Source organism: Parus major, chromosome 1 (genome assembly GCF_001522545.3).
Source record: "Parus major isolate Abel chromosome 1, Parus_major1.1, whole genome shotgun sequence".
Lineage (NCBI taxonomy): Eukaryota > Metazoa > Chordata > Aves > Passeriformes > Paridae > Parus > Parus major.
In genome coordinates, this window is record NC_031768.1 from 78,140,265 (window position 1) to 78,159,285 (window position 19,021).

At 43.6% G+C, this 19,021-nt stretch overlaps 1 protein-coding gene across 3 annotated transcripts; it reads left to right on the forward strand.

Moving 5' to 3' along the window:
• The first annotated feature begins 844 nt into the window (after positions 1-844).
• On the forward strand, positions 845-16,717 carry LOC107212909 (ankyrin repeat domain-containing protein 36C-like). 3 transcript variants are annotated; one of them, XM_033516164.1, is made up of 27 exons: positions 845-2,012; positions 3,658-3,772; positions 3,905-4,078; positions 4,170-4,276; positions 4,720-4,857; positions 6,153-6,235; positions 6,385-6,486; positions 6,603-6,664; positions 7,222-7,324; positions 7,442-7,509; positions 8,077-8,173; positions 8,291-8,352; positions 9,216-9,318; positions 9,441-9,505; positions 10,447-10,549; positions 10,667-10,734; positions 11,320-11,422; positions 11,540-11,595; positions 12,186-12,288; positions 12,403-12,509; positions 13,059-13,161; positions 13,285-13,334; positions 13,459-13,536; positions 14,266-14,400; positions 15,614-15,786; positions 15,979-16,073; positions 16,453-16,717. In XM_033516164.1, exons 1-27 carry the CDS (start codon positions 1,903-1,905, stop codon positions 16,485-16,487), a joined length of 2,598 nt encoding a protein of 865 aa, XP_033372055.1. In that variant the 5' UTR covers positions 845-1,902; the 3' UTR covers positions 16,488-16,717. The 3 variants fall into 3 exon arrangements, with proteins under 3 accessions (XP_033372055.1, XP_015502312.1, XP_033372053.1); XM_015646826.3 differs by lacking the exon at positions 15,614-15,786; XM_033516162.1 differs by lacking the exon at positions 16,453-16,717 and having other exon boundaries at positions 15,979-16,446.
• Positions 16,718-19,021: the final 2,304 nt, after the last annotated feature.

The window sequence follows — 19,021 nt, forward strand, 5'->3', positions numbered from 1 at the left end:
GTACCTGTTATTTTAATTAGCCTGCTTAATTCAGAATGCTGGCTGGACAGTGTGCTGGGATAGCACCAAACACAACATTTGAAAAGATGTGCTCTAGACTAGGCTGCATGAATGAAATGCGAGATTGAATGAATGGAATTGCCTCCAATCTGAATAATTATTGCAACACTGTTTATGGCATTCAGTGAAACAAGACTACACTTGGGTGACCCTCTGACTCTGGCTCTACGGGACACAGAATAACAGCCACTGCAGTGGGGTGCATTTCTCTATATTGCTTGCTGATACAATCCCTAAAAGTGATTCTATCACATCCACAAGAACAACTTCTGCTGGTGTAACTGGTGAAGGATTAACCCATGCAAGGAAAAGACTCTGTGGTCTTGTCTCTTCTTCAAGCTTTTGAGAAGTTAGCATCCAAAATCCATGCTTTCTTTTGAGGCTCAAAAGAAGACTTCACAGTTAAGGGCTCTGACTTTTATCTAGGTAGTCAAAATCTGGCTCCTGATTATTTGTGAATGTAAACTGTTCCTTGATGGTAAGTTGCTAGGGAATTATTTTATAAACTACCAGTGGTCTAACTCATTCCTGTCCATCAGTGGGGGCCCTTGCATTTGGCTGTGATGAATTTTTACCATATAATTTGAAAATCAGGCATGAAAAGGATTAGGAAAAGCATATTTTCCCTATTAACAGGATTTAGCAGTTAGGTATTAAAGCAATCAAGACTTTAATCTTTTGTTTGCATTATTATAATCTTTACAATGACCTTTTAGGTGAAAAAAAAAAAAAAAGAAAGAAAATAGATCCGTGTATATATTGAATATTAGCATTTCCCTAAAATTTTATTTTCTGTCCTTGCAGTTTCTTTCCACCTGCCATCCACCATTTTTCCTGATAGAAGAGGAAATGTAAAATCATTGCATAAAATGACTTTTTCTTTGTTTTCTCTTTGTCTGTGCACATGTAGTAAACAGCCGCCCTCCCGCTTGTGATAGAGGGCTCAGGGTTTCTGCCTCGGAAGTGAGGTATTTTAGTGCCAAGAGAGTAGGCAGACTTTTAAAAAGGCTGGGAGTTTGGGGTGCTGAATTCCCTTGAAAATCTGACCTTAGTGTTTCTACAGAAGTGCTTATGGCCTAAGTTGAAGCTCAGCTTATTTTTTGAATTCTTGCCAACTGCTAGAATGGAGCCATTGAAAACTCATTTTCTAAATTACCTCTTTTAAAGGCTGCCCAAGCCAACAGGAATTTTGTCTCTGTTATTGATTTATTTAAAATGAACTTAATGACTCTAACTCTGGTGTTCAAAGGTAGTCATTAATTAGCTAATGTTTTAACATAAAATGATCAATGGATTGAAGAGGATAGAAATGCAGTTAACTATTGATCGCTGGGATTAGGATATGGTAAACCATGGGAGACTCCCAGTCTGCCTCCTGTTCAAAAGCCTGCCCTTGGTTTACGGGAAACTTGAACAGATTACCTCCAGAACACTGTCTGCCGAGGGGAAAACAGTGTCCTGGGAACCAGCCGTACGTCACTTCTGTTACTCATTTATTGATTTATTTATTTTCATCTGGGCTAACATTCTTCATTGTTACAGCACACACTTCTTCAGAGTTTCCCCAGAGGAGGAAGTGTGGGGCTGACCGGAGCGCTGTGATCACCCCTCACCCCAGGCCGCGCTGTCCCCGTGCCCAGGCCGCGGTGTCCCGGGCCCGCCGCCTGTGACGCCGGCCCGCGTTCCACGGCACCGCCCGGACCTGTCGTACCTGCGGCTCGGGTTCCTGCGGCTCCTGTCCCCACAGACACTTCCCGTCCCCGCCCGGGGCTGGGCAGAGGCGGCCGGGCCCCTCCTGTGTGTGCCGGGCCGCTCCTGTGCGTGCTGGGCCCGGCCCGAGCCATGGCGCTGGTGGACCTGCACGGCGCGGCCGCCAGCGCGGACCTGGCCCGGCTGCGGCAGCACTGGTGGCTGAACAAGCACCGCATCAACAGCTACAACCCGGACAAGCAGTAAGCACAAACAGCAGCCCCTCCGCCTGTTCAAAATGTGGAATTTGTCAAAATTATCTGAGTCAGGGCGGGTTTTTTTTAATGTATGTATTTTGCCTACTTTCAAGCGTAAGCATCAAGAAAAGAGACAATCAATGGAACAGGCAGCAGCTAGCATCTCTTAGCCAAGGACATCCTGGAACTAACAAGCATTAAGGATGTAGTAAATCAAGATATTGTTGTGCCAGTAGAACAGACAGCAGAAGCATCCCTTAGTGAAGGACTATGTAAAGGCTGTAGTAAATCAAGATGTTGATGTATTTCTGTATATACACATTACCAATTTGGCAAAAGACTCAAAGTCCATCTATGCTATAGCTGTATTGTCTTCATTATAATACTAAAAATCACACCTACAGGTTAAAAAGATCCCTGCCAAGGTGAAGACCCCTCCCCTAAGAATGCATAGAAGTTAGCTGTGGTTCCATAACTTGTATGGAGACTATTAACCAGTCATAGTAGAGGGGCTATACTTGGAAAGTTACTAATTCTGAACTTCTATGTATAAATAAAACCATGGAAAGTCTGGTGGGGTGTGTTTTATTTATGAAATACCATTGAGCACCCAGGCATGTTTGTAACTCTGAAACACATAATCAGTGTCTCGTTCAAGTGTGCAATTCTTGGCTTGCTGAACACAAGGTAACAAACCAAATTTTGCAGAGAACACACCCACACTGAAGAGCCAGCAAAGCCCAGCATTGTGCCTGGCAGCAGGGCCAGCCCCAGAGCACCAGCCTTGCCTAAGCTGGAGTAGGAGACAGCGAAAACCCCACTCTGCTCTGGCTTGCCCTGCCCTGCTCGGGAGCCTGGCCCCTGTACTTGATCTTTGTCTTGTCCCATCCCTGTTTATCCAAGTGTTCAGCCTGGATGGGGCTCTGAGCAACCTGGTCTAGTGGAAGATGTCCCTACCCATGGCAGGGACTGGAACTAGATGGTCTTTAAGGTCCCTTCCAACCCAACCCAACCCATATTAAGATTTGATGATTCTGTGGAGCTCATCAGGCCTTCATTCAAGCAGAGACATCTCCTTTCCCGGTACCAGACTGAGTAGCTTGGTTTAGCAGAACATGGATTCACAGAAAGACATCTCAGCCTTTCCAGTGCTGTCAGAAGTCCCATCCCATCTGTCTCTGGTGCAGGACTGATGGGGAGGGAAGCCGGGGGGACTCGGGGGCTCACACTGGTTCTGCACTCTGTGGACTTACACAGCCTCCATTGCTAAGCAATGTTTACCGTAAGTCAAGGACATTTTCAGTGTCTCATGCTTGGCCAGTGAGAAAGTACACAAAAAGCTGGAGAGAGCTTAGCCAGGTCAACATTCTGGAATGGGATTTGGCATCAGTGAGTGGGTTGTGGGCAGCTGTATTGTACCTCACAGATTTTTCTTGGGATTTTTTATTTGCTATTATTATTAAAATATTTATTTTATTTCCTTTGTTCTATTTATCAATCTGTTATGATTTAATTGTTATTTAAAGTTTTCATTTTGATTCTCCTCCCTGTTCCACTGGGGTGGGGAGGGAGAGGGTGTGAGTGAGTGGCTGCATGTGCTTAATTGCCAGCTGGACTAAAACCAGGAAAACAGTGTATGTTTCATTTCTAGGACTCCTCTGCATCTTGCTTGCATAAATGGCCATACAGATGTTGTTCAATTTCTGGTAGAAAAGAAGTGCAAGCTAAATCCTTGTGACAAATTGAATAAATCACCACTAATGAAGGTATGCAGAAGGGGCATATGTTCTCTAATTTTTGATGATGCTCATACTTTCCAGTGTTGGGAAGGTGCAGGAGTTCTGACAGTGAGAAACATAGATGTTGGAAGTTATTCCTCCTTTGTGTCTTGTTTCCAGGCAGTAGAGCACCAACACAAGGACTGTGCAGCTATTCTGCTGGAACACGGTGCCAACCACGACCACAGAGATGTAAATGGTAACACTGCCCTTCACTTTGCTGTCATGGTTTCTAGCAAATCTCTCATGGAGCTGTTACTTGAGCACGGTGCAGATATCAATGCTAAGAATAAAGTAAGCTTGGACTTCAGGTAAAGCTGCTCTTTCCAAGTCAACTTGCTCTACTTCTCTCTGTTATTCTAAGAGAGATGATTTTTCCTTTCAGTTTGGATACACTCCGCTTACTCTTGCAGTCACTGAAAACTGTGAAGAAACGGTCAAGTTCCTTCTTCAAAAGGGAGCTGATGTGAATGCTCAGGATAATATTTATAGGTAAAGGGTTTGCCAAAAGTGCGTGTGGGACTCCTTAGCGCTGTTCAAGTTGGATTGATGTGAGGCATAAAAATGAACTTTGAAAAAGGAATTGACCAGAAGGATCTCCTGTGTGACCTGTGGAAGCAGACCCAGGCTCGGTTGCTCCCCTTCTTCAGGAGGTGATTTCCATGCTGAGGACTGCAAGAAAGCACACACCAACATGTGCATGCACTCACAGGCACACAGGCCCTGAGTCTGCTCTGGGAAGGTGGTTGTCCAGGAGATCTCCTGAGGTCCCACCAACCTGAATTCTCCAGCACTTGCAGACATTTGGTTGTGCCTTTACTCTGCCTGTAGGAGAGGGGAAATGAATGGTTTGAGGAGCAAAGAGGAATTAAAGTATTGGCTAGGCAGTGTTTGCAAAAGCTGATGTATTTACTCTTATCTCTTGGATGCCCTAGGAGCCCTCTTACAGTTGCTACTGTTTCTGGGAATAAGAAAACAATACAGCTTCTTCTTCACCATGGTGCTGTTCTTCCTGAGTCAGACATGGGACTCTACCTATGTCAAGCTTTCACCAAAATGGTTCAAAGTGATGTGTAAGTGTTTTACGTCATTGGTACAGCAACCACATTCCCCTAATGTCTGTGCTGATGTGCATCTCTTTTTGATAACAGTGGTAGGGTTTAATGAGGTGCTGGGAGCTTTGTAGAAGCTGAGCTCAGTGATGTCTACTGATGTATCTCTTTCCATGTCAGGAGTAGATTTAGAAGTTGAGGAAAACTTTGTCCCTTTCCCCCCCAGCTGTCTCTGAGAATTCAGCTGTGTGCTTCCAAGTTCCACTGCATTGGAAGCAACTACTTGCCTTTTTTTTCAGAGGGGATCTAACTGATAGCCCCTGTGTGCTTAACTAGGCTGAGGAAAAAAGCCCTCTTTCCCAGTGATGGTAGCCAAGGGATGGGTGAACATATCGCATTATTCCTATGGGCATTCCTTGTCTAGCTATAAACAATTGCCCGTGAATTCTTGTCACTGGATCTTGACTTCATTTCTTCTTTCCCTGCCCCTTCTGTCAACCTGTATCAATGGAAAGCAGGAGAGAAAGGAGCTTGTGTAAAATATGGTGTAAAAACTCCTTCAGGAATAAAGCATACATAAAAATGTTTGAAAATTGCTCTTACAATATGTGGTGCTCATTCCTTCCCTCTGGGCTTCTGGCATAGTATAAATGTGATAATGCACCATTCTGCAAAGCAGCCTTGATCTGGAGAACATGTTCAATTTATTTTCTTGTTTGATTGAAGTTTTTTTTTGTTTTTCTGCTTATTAAACAAACCCAAGCCCCTTCTAACTGTTGTTAGAAGACAACACAGGTCTTGGAATGCAAGCACAATATTTGTTGGCCTATTGATAACCCACTTGGGAGCTCTCTAAACTCTCAGGTCCCCAGGCTAACCATGGGAATTTTTGAAGCCCTTCAAAGTGAGGACCAAGACTGAGGAGACATTAAACCATCTTGACATGGAGAGTAGCTGCACCATTAGCATAACATCTAGCTGAGGGAGAGGCTCTGATGATGTCAGTCTGCCAGGAGGCTTGTTAAATTCCTTGCCCTTGAAATGGAGAGGGGATTTATCAGATGAGACCGTAGCCAGACTGTAGCAGGGTTACTCCACAGAAAAGACTAGACACTTCTACTGTCAGCACACCTGTAATGAGGATTTCAGTCTCCCCTACTCTGGGACTGCAGTGTGTTCTGTGTGTGTGACCCTTTATCACTTGTCTGTGAACAAAGATAGGATGCAACATGCATAGCTTTTGCTTTTCCTGCAGACAGTGCATGGAAATGTGGGTGGGATTTTACCTAATGCACCTTCTTCCTTTCTATATTTAGGATTGCTAATGAACGAATTGGCAGCTCCTGCTATGAGACAGCTCCTGTCATTCCCTTGGAAACACCTGCATTGGCAGAGTCATGTAAGATACTTTGCTGTCAAAAAGGTGATGAGGAAAATCACTGTAGCAGAAGTATACTCAGTCAATGGGATGCTGGTCTGGAGGGATGGGCCAAAGGACTGGAAAATAAACACTCAAGTCAACAACGTGCTTCTTATCTTATTTCTTAGGTGATGTGCCAAAAGAAGAAGCAGCAGAAAAGGAATACAATGGTCCAGCTGCAAGCAAAAATAAAGTGTCTGTGCAATCTATTACAGTGCAGCCCTACAGAGGTAATTTCAGAGGGACTAGATGGTTAACTTTGCAAGGCTCCCTGAAGTAAAGCAGTGAGGAGCAGCAGAGTGAAATGAGCACTCAGAGAAGTGACACACTTCTTGTCTTTTGCTAGGAGACTACAAAACAGAAGGAGCAGAGAAAAAGGAAGAAAATCTCTCCCTCTGCAATCCTGAAGTATGTTCTCTGAGGGAGGCAGTGGGGCTCCTATGAATCCCTGGATTCTGGGCTAATTTTCCTTTGCTGCTTCTGTCACACACTCAGACCTTGACATGCCCTGCTTCAGACAAGCTTTTCACTTGGGACTGGGAGAAAATGAGGTTGAGCTAATATCCTGGGCCTCCTTGCAGCTGGCCTTCAAGTGGGATTTCTAGTATAGCACAGAGGAGTAAAGCTCACTTTTGGTTACAGTCCTCTGAAAACTAACAGGCTGGTATTGTGAGAATTGCTGTTTTTTCATCACACAGCTTGCTTCTCTAGATGCATGCAGTATCAGCTGCTTCACATATGATCTACAGTCTGGAGATTTATTTCTTCTGCCTAGGTTCTCTCCAGACTGAGCAGGTGGACTTTTTACTGTTTTGAAAACGATGCTCAGAAGTGATACCAAACACACTGGCTCTGCTTGCCCTTTCTGTCCTTTCCATCACCTGATCCCACTCCTTAGGCCTATTGGCTGAAGCGGAAACTTTGAGCAGGAAAGTTTTCATGTGTGTGTCTTTTAAATTACACAGACTGATCCTAAAGGTCCAGAGAAAATGCAGTCTAGTGTGGGGCTTCCTGCTACAAACAGCAGCAGGTTGGATGCACGCCCTGCTGCAGTGGAGCACAGCAAAGGTAATTTCAGAGGGACTAAGTGGTTGCCTTTGTAAGCCTCTCTGGAGTGAAAGCAGGTGGAGAAAAGCAGAGTGAAATAAGCACTCACAGAAATGATACGCTCCTTGTCTTTCTTAGGTGTCTTGGCAGCAGCAGCAGCAGCAGAAGTGAAAAAGGAAGACAGTGATTCCTCCTGGGGATCTGAGGTACCTTCTTTGAGGGAGGCAGTGGGGTCTCTCTGGCTCACCTACTTCTGGGCTCGTTCTACTTTGATGCTGCTTCTGCCACAGCCTCCTTACTTGGACCTTGACATGCTACTGCTTTAGATAATCTGTTCAGTTAGTACTGGGACAAAGTGAGGTTCAGCTATTGTCATGTCTCCCTGTGGCTGATCCCCAAGCTGGATTTCTAGGACAAAGAAGTAACACTTCCTTTTGGTTACAGTCCTCTGAAATCCTAGAAGGCTGGAATTGTGAGAATTGCTTTTATCTTCTTTTGTGGATCCAGCCAATGTTACATGGTTGAGTATGACCCACATACACATATTTCTTCTGCCTAGGTTCTCTCAAGCTTGGGCAGGTGGAATTTGTCCTGTTTTGAAATATCTGCTCAAGAGAGATGCCAAAAACATGGGATGCTTGCTGTGTTTGCCCTTTTTGTTCTTTTGTCCCCTGATCTCTCCTTAGGTCTGTTGGCAGAAGAACTTTTGAGCAGGGAAGCGAGTGTGGAAGCAGCCTGTGCCAGTTCTCACATGTGTCTTTTAAATTACACAGCCTAGTACTGAAGTTCTAGATGAATTAGCAACCACTGTGCTGCTTCCTGCTGGCAGAATGTTTCCAGAGCCCTCTGTTGCCAAGGAGAGTATCAAAGGTAATTTCAGAGGGACTGAATGGTTACCTTTATAAGCCTCTCTGGAGTGAAACAGGTGAAGAACAGCAGAGTGAAATAAGCACTCGTAGAAATGACACACTTCTGATCTTTTGTTAGGGGCCTCGCAAGCAGCAGGAACAGCAAAAGAGAAATACAGTGACTCCCTCTGCAATCCTAAGGTACCTTCTCTGAGGGAGGCATGGAGGCCTCTCTGGCTCACTGGATTTTCTGCTCATTTTTCTTTGATTCTTTTCCTACCACACACTTGTAACTTGGATCTTGACAACCAGCTTCTTCAGATAATCTTTTCAGTGAGGGCTGGGACAAAAGGAGGTCCAGGTGATGTCCTGGGCCTCCTTGAGGCTGGCATCCATGCAGGACTTCTACTAGAGTGGTAAAGCTTCCTGTTGGTTACAGTAGTCTGAAATCTGTGAAAGGTGACATTGTGAGGACTGCTGTTTTTCCATCACGCAGCTCTCTTCCCTGAATGCAGTCAATGTCAAATAATTCCTGTTGACCTAGAGTTTAGAGATTTATTTCTTCTAATAAGAAGAAGCCTAGGTTGTTGCTAGCTTGGGCAGGTAGACTTTGTCCTGTTTTGAGTGCTCTGCTCACCAACTAAGGCCATGTGTCTCCTTGGGGGAGACCTCCAAGCTGGATTTCTAAGACAAAGAAGTAACACTTCCTTCTGGTTACAGTCCTCTGATGTCCTAGAAGTCTGATATTGTGAGAACTGATCTTTTCCTCCTCACAAATCTCTTCTGTGAATCATCAATGTCAAATTGTTGTGTAGGACCCACACTTTAGATCTTTATATCTTCTGCCTAAGTTCTCTTGAGCTTCAGCAGGTGGACTTTATCCTGTTTTAAAAATCTGTTCAAGAGAGATGCCGAATGCATTGGCTGTGTTTGCTCCTTTTGTTCTTTCCATTACCTGATCCCTCTCTTGTTAGGCCTCATGGCTGAAGCAGAAGCTTTGTGTGTGCAAGTGTGTACACAAGGAGCCTGTTCCAGTTCTCATGTGTGTCTTTTAAATTACACAGCGTCTCAGTGATCTTAGAGAGAAAGTGATTAACCCTGTGCAGCATCCTGCTGGAAAATGCCGTAGAGTGGGTGTGCGCGCTGCTGCTGAGGAGCGTGGCAAAGGTAATTTCAGAGGCACTAAATGGTTACGTTAGTAAGTTTTTCTGGAGTAAAAAACATTTGGAAAAGGAGAGTGAAACAAGCACTCTAAGATCCATGATGATGAGCTTCTTATGTGTTCTTAGGGGTCTTGCAACCAGCAGGAGGAGCAGTGAAAAAGGAAGACACCGATTCTCCCTGGGATTCTGAGGTACCTTTTCTGAGGGACACTGAGGTCCCTCTGACTCACTGGCTTCTGGACTCATTTTCCTTTGCTGCTGCCTCTGCTACACACTTGTAACTTGGACCTTAACCAGCCACTGCTTCAGATAATCTGTTCAGTTAGGACTGGGACAAAGTGAGATCCAGCTAATGTCCTGAGCTCCTTGTGGCTGACGTCCAAGTTAGATTTCTAGAATAGCACAGAGCAGTAAAGCTCCTCTGAAACCAGTGAAAGGCTGGCATTTTGAGGATTTCTGTTTATCACTCAGATTACTCCTTGTCCCATCCTGTTGTAAAAGGAGAGTTGGAGAGGATTCTTTTCAATAGATTTCTCAAACGAAAATAAAACACAAGTGCAACAATATTATATCTGAGAACTGTTTATTGATGAAGATAAGTGCTCCTACCAAAGTTCACTGCTGTTGTGTGCTCAGGCTCATCTTATGGCCCAATTTCCCAGGCATTTTTCCTGGGCCTCCAGGGATCCACTGGCTAGTGTGGGGGGAGGGGATCTCTTGCAGCCCAGTCACAAAAGTTTTCTTTCTCCTGGTCAGCTGCCAGGTGAAGGCTCAACAGAGACAGGGCTCCCAGCAAGTGTACAACCCCTAAAGTTGTTTTTCATCTCATGTATAACATATGCTCAGGCATTAATAAAAATCAGATTGGTTCCTCTCACTTCTCTAGGTGCGGTCAATGTCAAACAGTTCCCATGTGACCTACACTTCAGATAATAATTTCTTCTGCCTAGGTTCTCTCTAGCTCAGGGAGGTGTCCTTAATCATATTTTGAAAACCCTGCTCAACAGAATGCTGAATGTGCTCACTGTGTTGGCTCCTTTGGTTCTTTCGTCCCCTGATCCCTCTCCTTAGGCCTGTTGGCTGAAACTTTGAGCAGGAAAGTTTTCATGTGTGTGTCTTTTAAATTACACAGACTGATCCTAAAGGTCCAGAGAAAATGCAGGCTCGTGTGGGGCTTCCTGCTACAAACAGCAGCAGGTTGGATGCACGCCCTGCTGCAGTGGAGCACAGCAAAGGTAATTTCAGAGGGACTAAGTGGTTGCCTTTATAAGCCTCTCTGGAGTGAAAGCAGGTGGAGAAAAGCAGAGTGAAATAAGCACTCACAGAAATGACACGCTCCTTGTCTTTCTTAGGTGTCTTGGCAGCAGCAGCAGCAGCAGAAGTGAAAAAGGAAGACAGTAATTCCTCCTGGGGATCTGAGGTACCTTCTTTGAGGGAGGCAGTGGGGTCTCTCTGGCTCACCTACTTCTGGGCTCGTTCTACTTTGATGCTGCTTCTGCCACAGCCTCCTTACTTGGACCTTGACATGCTACTGCTTTAGATAATCTGTTCAGTTAGTACTGGGACAAAGTGAGGTCCAACTACTGTCATATTTCTCCTTGTGGCTAATCCCCAAGTTGGATTTCTAGGACAAAGAAGTAACACTTCCTTTTGGTTACAGTCCTCTGAAATCCTAGAAGGCTGGAATTGTGAGAATTGCTTTTTTCCACCTCACAGATCTCTTTTGTGGATCCAGCCAATGTTAAATGGTTGTGTATGACCAAAAATTTAAGGATTTATTTCTTCTGCCTAGGTTCTCTCAAGCTTGGGCAGGTGGACTTTGTCTCATTTTAAAATTGCTGCTTAACAACAGTGATGAATGAATTGGTTTTGTTTGCCCTTTTTGTTCTTTTCATGACCTTATCCCTCTCCTTAGGTGCCTTGGCTGAAGCAGAAGCTTTGAACATGGAAGTGGGTGCAGAAGCCACCTGTGCCAGTTCTTATGTGTGTCTTTTAAATTACACAGCCTTTTTCTAAAATTGTAGAAGAAGTGTTTGCCAGCAAGCGGCGTCCTGCTGCAGACCACAAAGGAGTGGGTGTACGCTCTGGTGCCGCGGAGCGCAGCGAAGGTAATTCCAAAAGGACTACGTGGTTACCTTTGTAAGCCTCAGTGAAGTGAATCAGATCTGGAAAAGGAGAGTGACACAAGCACTCAGAGCTATGACAAGCCTCTTACCTGTTCTTAGGGGTCTTGCAACCAGCAGGAAGAGCAGGAGATGATGATTCTTCTTGGGATTCTGAGGTACCTTTTCTGAAGGAGACAGTGAGGTCCCTCTCACTCGCTGGCTTCTGGGCTCATTTTCCTTTGATGCTGCTTCTGCCACACACTCATACCTTAGACCTTGACATTCTGCTGCTGCAGACACGCTGTTCAGATGGGATTAGGACAAAGTGAGGTCAAGCTAATATCCTTGGCCTCCTTGTGGCTGATGTCCAAGCTAGATTTGCAGTAAGGATTATGTAGTAAACCTCTGTGTTTATTACAGTCCTGTGAAAACTGTGCAGGGTTGGAATTGTGAGGATTCATTTTTCCATCAAACATCTCTCTTCCATATATGCAGTTAATGTCAACTGGGTTCCCATATGACCTACAGTCTACAGATTTATTTCTTTTGCTAACATTCTCTGTGGCATGGGCAGGTGTACTTGGTCCCATTTTGAAAACCCTGCTCAACAGAGATGCTGAATGTGCTTGCTGTGTTTGCCCTTTTTGTTCTTTCCATCACTAATCCCTCTTGTTAAGCCTCTTGGCTGAAGCACAGCCTTTGAATGTGGAAATGGGTGGAGAAGCAGCCTGTGCCCGTTCTCACATATGTCTTTTAAATTACACAGACTGATTCTGAAGGTGAAGGGGAAGTGTTGGCTGCTGTCCAGCTTCCTGCTGCAAACAGCAGCAGGTTGGATGCATGCTCTGCTGCAGTGGAACGCGGCAAAGGTAACTTCAGAGGAACTAAGTGGTTACCTTTGTAAGCCTCTCTGGAGTGAATCAGGTGCAGAAAAGCAGAGTAAAACAAACACTCATAGCAGTTACATGCTTACCTTTTCTTAGGGGTCTTGAAACAAGCATGGAGAGAAGCGAAAAATGAAGACAGAGTCTTGCAGCCAGCAGGGGGAGAAGCAAAACAGGAAGATAATGATTTTCCCTGGGATTCTGAGGTACCTTCTCTGAGGGAGGCAGTAGGAGTCCCACTGGCTCACCTACTTCTAGGTTCATTTTCCTTTGCTGCTGCTTATGCCAAACGTTTGTAACTTGGACCCTGACAAGCTGTTCAGATGGGACAGGGACAAAGTCCTGGACCTCTTTGCAGCTGACATCCATATGGGATTTCTAGGACAAAGAAATAACACTTCCGTCTGGTTACAGTCCCCTGAAGCCCTAGAAGGCTGGCATTGTGAGAATTGCTTTTTCCCACCTCAGAAATCTCTTTTGTGGATCCAGTCAATGTCAAATGGTTGCAGATGACCCATAGTTTAGAGACCTATTTCTTCTGCCTTCTCTCGAGTTTGGGCAGGTGGACTTCATCCTGTTTTGAAAGATCTACTCAAGAGAGATGTCAAACACGCTGACCGTGTTTGCCCTTTTTGTTCTTTCCATTACCTGATCCCTCTCTTGATAGGCCTCTTGGCTGAAGCAGAAGCTTTAAGGGTGGAAGGTGGTGTGGAAGCAGCCTGTGCCAGTTCTCACATGTGTCTTAAATTATGCAGACTGATTCTGAAGGTCGAAAGAAAGTGTTGGCTGATGTGCAGCTTCCTGCTGCAGACCAAAACAGAGTGGGTGTCAGCTCTGCTGCAGTTGAGCTCAGCAAAGGTAATTTCAGAGGGACTACATGTTTACCTTTGTAGGCCTCTCTGGAGTGAATCAGTTTTGGAAAAGCAAAGTGAAAGAAGCACTCACAGCAGCAACACTCTTATTTTTTCTCTCTATTACCAGCTGCAAGAGCAGAACAGAAGGAACATCTTATCTCCTCTTCTGAGAATAAGGTACTTAGCTCTCTTTCTGAGCTCTTACACTACCTTTGGCAGAAGTCACATTTCTTCATGCTCTCTTCTTGAAGGCAGTGGGATGTTACAGTCCTGCTGAGGATTTCTCTTTTTTCTTGCTTAGCTTCCTACATTGCAGGGAGAAGATCTTCAGCTAAAGGTTGATTCTTCAACTCAAACAGATTCTGAGCAGGACAAACAGGTGACTCTTAGAGACAGATGCAGGTATCTCTAGATAGAACTTATCAGTGTAAGCATATGTGTTCTTGCTAGTGAGTTCATTTTGAAATAGTGCTGAAAAAAGGTAATTGATCAGGACTTGAGTTGTATTTTGAACTTAATTTCATATTTATTTGAAGCAGAAGGGCTGCAAAAATTCCCATTCAGCTTCATTTTGAACACCTCCAGGGATGAGCACAACTCTGGACAACCTGGTCCAGTGCTCCATCACAATACATGGAAAATTTTCCTCCTTATATCAAATCTAAATCTACTGTCTTTTCATTTTAAACTGTTGCCCTTGACTTGTCACTACAATTCTTGATAAAATGATCTCTCCTTCTTTTTATGTTAAAAGGCTGCAATAAAATCTGCCCAGAGCCTGCTTTTTCTCAAACTGAACAATCCCAAGTTCCTCAGCCTTTTTTCCGTGAGAGAGGCGTTCCAGCCCTATGAATGTCTTTGTGGCCCTCCTCTGGCCTCTTTTCATCAGGTCCATGTCTGCCTTGTGCTGGGGGCTGCAGAGGGAGATACACTACTTTAGGTGGAGTCTCACAAGAGCTGAGTAGAAAGGGAGAATCGCTTCCCTGCTGGCCAGCTTCTCCCTCAACCTGTAGACCGATCTAATGATGTAATTTCATCAGTAAAAGCATTGCTTTTGTTGTCATGTTTGCACTGATTTTGTCATGCTTATGAAAAACTATTTCCTTAGCCATTGTCCGGGCAGAAGCTTGACAAAATTCTCAAAAAGAACTCCCTGGAAGGAGCTCCACTTGGAACTGTCAAGACCAACAGCAGGAGGGAACAGAAGCTGCTGTTGGAGAAACTGGAGAAGTGTAAAACTAGGGTATGGAAAATACCTGTTTCTTGGCAGGTCTTCTGACCCAAGCCTTCTTTATAGTAAACAGCAGGGAACTTCATTCCTTAAGACTTTTGTGTAACATGGGGCGGTTCAGGGGAAGAAACAGCACTGCTGCCTTTGATGTTTCCCTGTTGACACCACTAAGCTGTTCTTAGTACACTACACAACTTTGTCACAGGAGTAAGTTGAATGACACATAACTGATGTGACTGATAAGTCTGGTGACTACAATTAAAAAAATCACTAGTTGTGATGTCACTTTGTCCTTAATTGGAGAGGGCCATGTGTATTCCTTTCAAAAAGCTGCTTCCCAAGCTTCATGGAGCACACAGTATTTGCTTCTTCTCTATGGTTTGGCAAAGTGGACTGTGTTGACAGAGAAAGAGTAGGCCTGTTGGAGTTTTGTGCTGATGATTTGTAGTATTTCTTCCCCCCATCACCATTGTTACGGAGTTGTAAAGTCACTTTAGGAATAGGAGGAGTTTCTGATTGTGGTGGAATAGTCAACTGTCCTGGTTCAGGCCAGGACAGGGTTAATTTTTGTGGTAGCCAGGAGGGGGCATGAGATTGTTCTGGACAACTGGAGGACAGAGGGTGGAGGAGGTGGGCAGGGGGCAGGAGCAGGTGCCATGCATGGGGAAGGGGAAAGGAAAGGGAATCTATTCCCTAGTGGTGGAATAAGTGTGGCACAGGGAGTGGTTGGGTAACACCAGTTCTGAGCATTTTGCATATGAATCTCTTACTGCTCTCTTGAACACTTTTCTTTATGAATATTGCTGCTGTTACTGTTTTCATATCTCATTGCTGTTTCCAGTAAATTGTTCTGAACTGAAGCCATTACCTTTACCTTTTGTGTCCCCAGTTCTCCTGCCTGTCACACGGGTGAGGGAGAAGGGAAGGAGGGAGTAAGGGAAGCAGCAGTGTGGTTTGGAGAGTCTCAGTGAGAGCCTGAATTTGGGGAATACCATTCGTAAACTGTGACATCAGAACAGGCTACAAAGTGTGTTCAGAGTACTTGAGAGAGGAGAGGAGAAGTGTTGTGCCAGTCTTTAGGAAACACTCTAGGAAATCAGTGTAGGAGAAGGCCTACTATTAAAGATGAAGAAGTAACACAGGTTTTGAAAGTTAACATCAAAGCACTCTACTTTTTTTAGTATATAAAAGCTTTCTACTAGGGATTGTTCTTGTGGTTTGACAGCTTAAGGACCTAAAAGAACTTCTTAACAAGAATGATTATTATGCTGAGTCAGGGAAGAATGCCCTAAAGGAGAAGAAGGTAATAACAATTTTGAGAAACATGCAAGGCCACCTGGTTGAGTCTTTTGATTCATCAGCTGCAGCTATCCCCCAGCTGGAAGAACGCATTCAACGGTAAGACCATGGAGCAAGGTTTCACTTTGTGTGATTCTGTGAAAAAAACAGGACTGTCATCTTGCATCCCAGTGAGATACTAATACATGATTTTCAAAGATGCTTTTGTTTTAGATGAGGTTCTTTCATGGGGTTCCTTTGTGATTTGTTTTCTTGTGGACTTCTGTCATAAGGCCTATACTTCTTTTTCAGGCTCCAAATTCAAAGGGCAAAGCTGGAAGCCACAATCCAGCAACAAGCCAAGACTATGGAAATCTTTGAGGCAATCCAGCAAATCTCTAACCTCAGTAAGCTACTCAGAGCCTTCCCTGTTCATAACTCACAAGCCTAGTTCTATAGTCATGTGTGAAAAGTTAAAAATTTTCAGGTTTTCCTAGAGAGGGTGTAGGAGAAATCAGACCATGTAACTAGATAACCTGAAAGCCCCAGTCATATTCTAGAAGAATGGGTGTGGGGGTACATGTTGGAAGGAAGACATGTAGTGTCTTTGGTGGTTTGGGAAGTTTGTACATTCCTGGTACCTCAGCCAATGGGGAAGGGAGGAGGGCAACATGCAGTAGGGAGTTTAGGATAAAAGGAGGCTGGATCCTCCGAAAACTTGAGAGACCCCACAGGGGTATGGCCCACTAGACTCTCCCTTTATTCAGATAAAGTTGATTTTTGCAGGACTCCTCAGTGGACACCAGTCTTTGGCACCGTGATTTTCCACACACTATCAAAAACTGTTTTGAAGTGACATTTGCAAAGTGAGCCAATCCCTGAGGCTGGGTCACCCTGCAGGCATTTCCACCACTTCAGGTGTCTCTTTGTTCCCATGAGATTTGTGATATTTAGCAATTTTGTATCTAGTGATCGCTATCTAGTGATTATTTACTGTTATTTTTTGCCTGTTGCAGTTTCACTTGTCAATAAATTGTTATCTATTCACTTACATCTACTTGTATTTGTTCCTTATTGGTGGAAAGGGACTGGATGGAACTAAGGGGAGGTAACTCATTTTAGAGTGTCCACTTCTTTAAACTGTCTCAAACCAAGACATATTTTAGAACTACCCTGGGAAGATGGTTATTGATGTTGTTCTTGGTAGACAGCCTTTCTGGATGGCCAGAAGCCTTTGTCTGTCACACCAACAAAACTCAAGAAGTAACAGAAGTTTTTTTAAAGGAAATTATACCCAGATTTGAGGTACCATTGGGCCTGTCTTCAGACAGAGGATTTCATTATGTGGTTGAAACAGTTCAAAGTTTATGCAAATTGCTTGGGAATTACATGGAATATCCACACTCCTTAGAGACCTCATTCCTTTGGAATAGTAGAAAGGATGAACCGAAATCTGAAATGAAAAATAAGTAAGATTTGTCAAGAAACTTCAATTTCACAAGAAACTAAGATGGCCTCAGGCTTTTCTTTTAGCTTTATTAAGAATTAGAATACAGCCTGCATCTAAAGAAAGATCTTATGAATGTCCTTACGATATTATTTAAGGCAGGCTGTATCAAACTATAGCAGGAGAAAGCCATGTGATGGGAATTAGTAATTTTAAAGAGTATGTATTATCTTTGTGAAAAGAGCTCTCAGTTTTACATAGGTTTGTTGTTTTGCATCCTCAACAACCTTGGACATTCAGGTACATCCTCATCAACCCAGGGATTAGGTATACATCCACAAGTGGAAAGATGAACCACTTAAGAAAAAGTGGAAAGAACCATTCCAAGTTCTCCTGACTACCCACATGGCTGCGAAAACTGTTGGCTGAGACTCCTGGATTCACAGGAGTCTCAGCCACCTGAGACACCTGGACAAAACTAGCCCCAAACCGGGAAACACTTTACTGGACTGTTCAGCAGACAGAAAATCCTTTACAGATAAGATTGAAACAAAGCACTTTATAAATTGTACTTGGGATCAAGTGAATTTTTTTGGTAGTTATAGAGTTTATGGTAGTGTTTTTCTGAAAGGAAAAGGTTAATAAAGATCATATTTCTATACTTTGTAGAATAGTAGCTCAAAGGGATGTAGCTTCCTCTGGAGAAAACCAGGAATGTTGTACCAGATTTAGTTCAAGAGCTCGGCAAAATGTGCAATTTGAGTAACATCACCACCTGTATACCTATCACTGAGTCAGTGAGCCAGACAATTCCCCGAGGAATTATAACAGGCTACAGAGACTAATCAACTAAACAAATTCTGTAGGAAATTGGGAATTAGTCACTGCAGGGCTGCCTACACTACTTGAGACCTTAATCTGTAATATAATTTTCACAATCATCATTAGAATTTGTTTAGGATCAATTCAGTGTCAGACATCAATTTAAAGTAATTTTAAGTAATGTATGGAAGCAGAGAGAGAAAACCTCTCTCCTTCCCAAAAGGGGAAATTTGCATAGATGCTCAAGAGCCAGGAATATCATAAATTGAAAAAGCAGTGCTGGAATAGGGGAACACTAAAAGTACTTCTTAGTGGGATTAGCTTACCTCATGGCTAATAGATCTTAGATGGCTTAGAAAATTTCTTATAACATGTAGGAATTGTTGCAGCTTGAATCAAGATTTCATTTCAGCTTTGTGAAAAAAATAAAATAACTAACTAAAGATACTTAAATATTCATTGCTTCATAAAAGAATGAGCTGAAAGTGGAAGAAAGTGCATTTGTGCCTAGTCAGTAAACTTCTACACATGGACTTGGAAAAAGTTTGTAGTATTTAATAACACTGCAACTATCTAGTTGTAGCCTACTTAGACCGAAAGCCTTCTATTTCATTATTTTTCTGTAGTTCCAGACTGGCACATGTCATAGCTGCTCTTGGAGACTGTTATTACAGAAACTGTGTAAAAACATAATGAGGTCAAAGAGTTAGGAATTTTTAAAGTGTTCACCTCAATATTAAAAGCTAACCTCACTTCTTGTCTCCTCTGCTTTGGCTGCAGGGCTGTTTCCTCCTTTTAGTTCATAGGGGGATAGATAAAAGCATTGCTATCTTAACTGCTGCGTAATGTTTTGAAGAGCATTACCAAGAGACTGTAGAACTAGAGAAAAGAGTAGAAGAGACTCATTATGGTTCAGTTGCTGTCTAACTGATGCCTTCTCTGTGTGTGGAGCCACTTGATCAATCTCCATTTCCTTTTGTGTAGCAAATAGTTTTGCCAAGAGTTAAGAAAATGGAATACTTTTGGATTTGCTATTCCAGCAGAAATCCTTAGTTTAGGGATAAATATTTGAAGGGGTGTGACAGA

Bases quoted from the DNA above. Each gene is read 5' to 3' on its own strand.
- LOC107212909 (XM_033516162.1), top strand. From the start codon at position 1,903: ATGGCGCTGGTGGACCTGCACGGCGCGGCCGCCAGCGCGGACCTGGCC. The intron at 6,487-6,602 runs GTAATTTCAGAG...GTCTTTTGCTAG, and splicing joins TACAGTGCAGCCCTACAGAG to GAGACTACAAAACAGAAGGA. The intron at 10,735-11,319 runs GTACCTTCTTTG...TAAATTACACAG, and splicing joins ATTCCTCCTGGGGATCTGAG to CCTTTTTCTAAAATTGTAGA.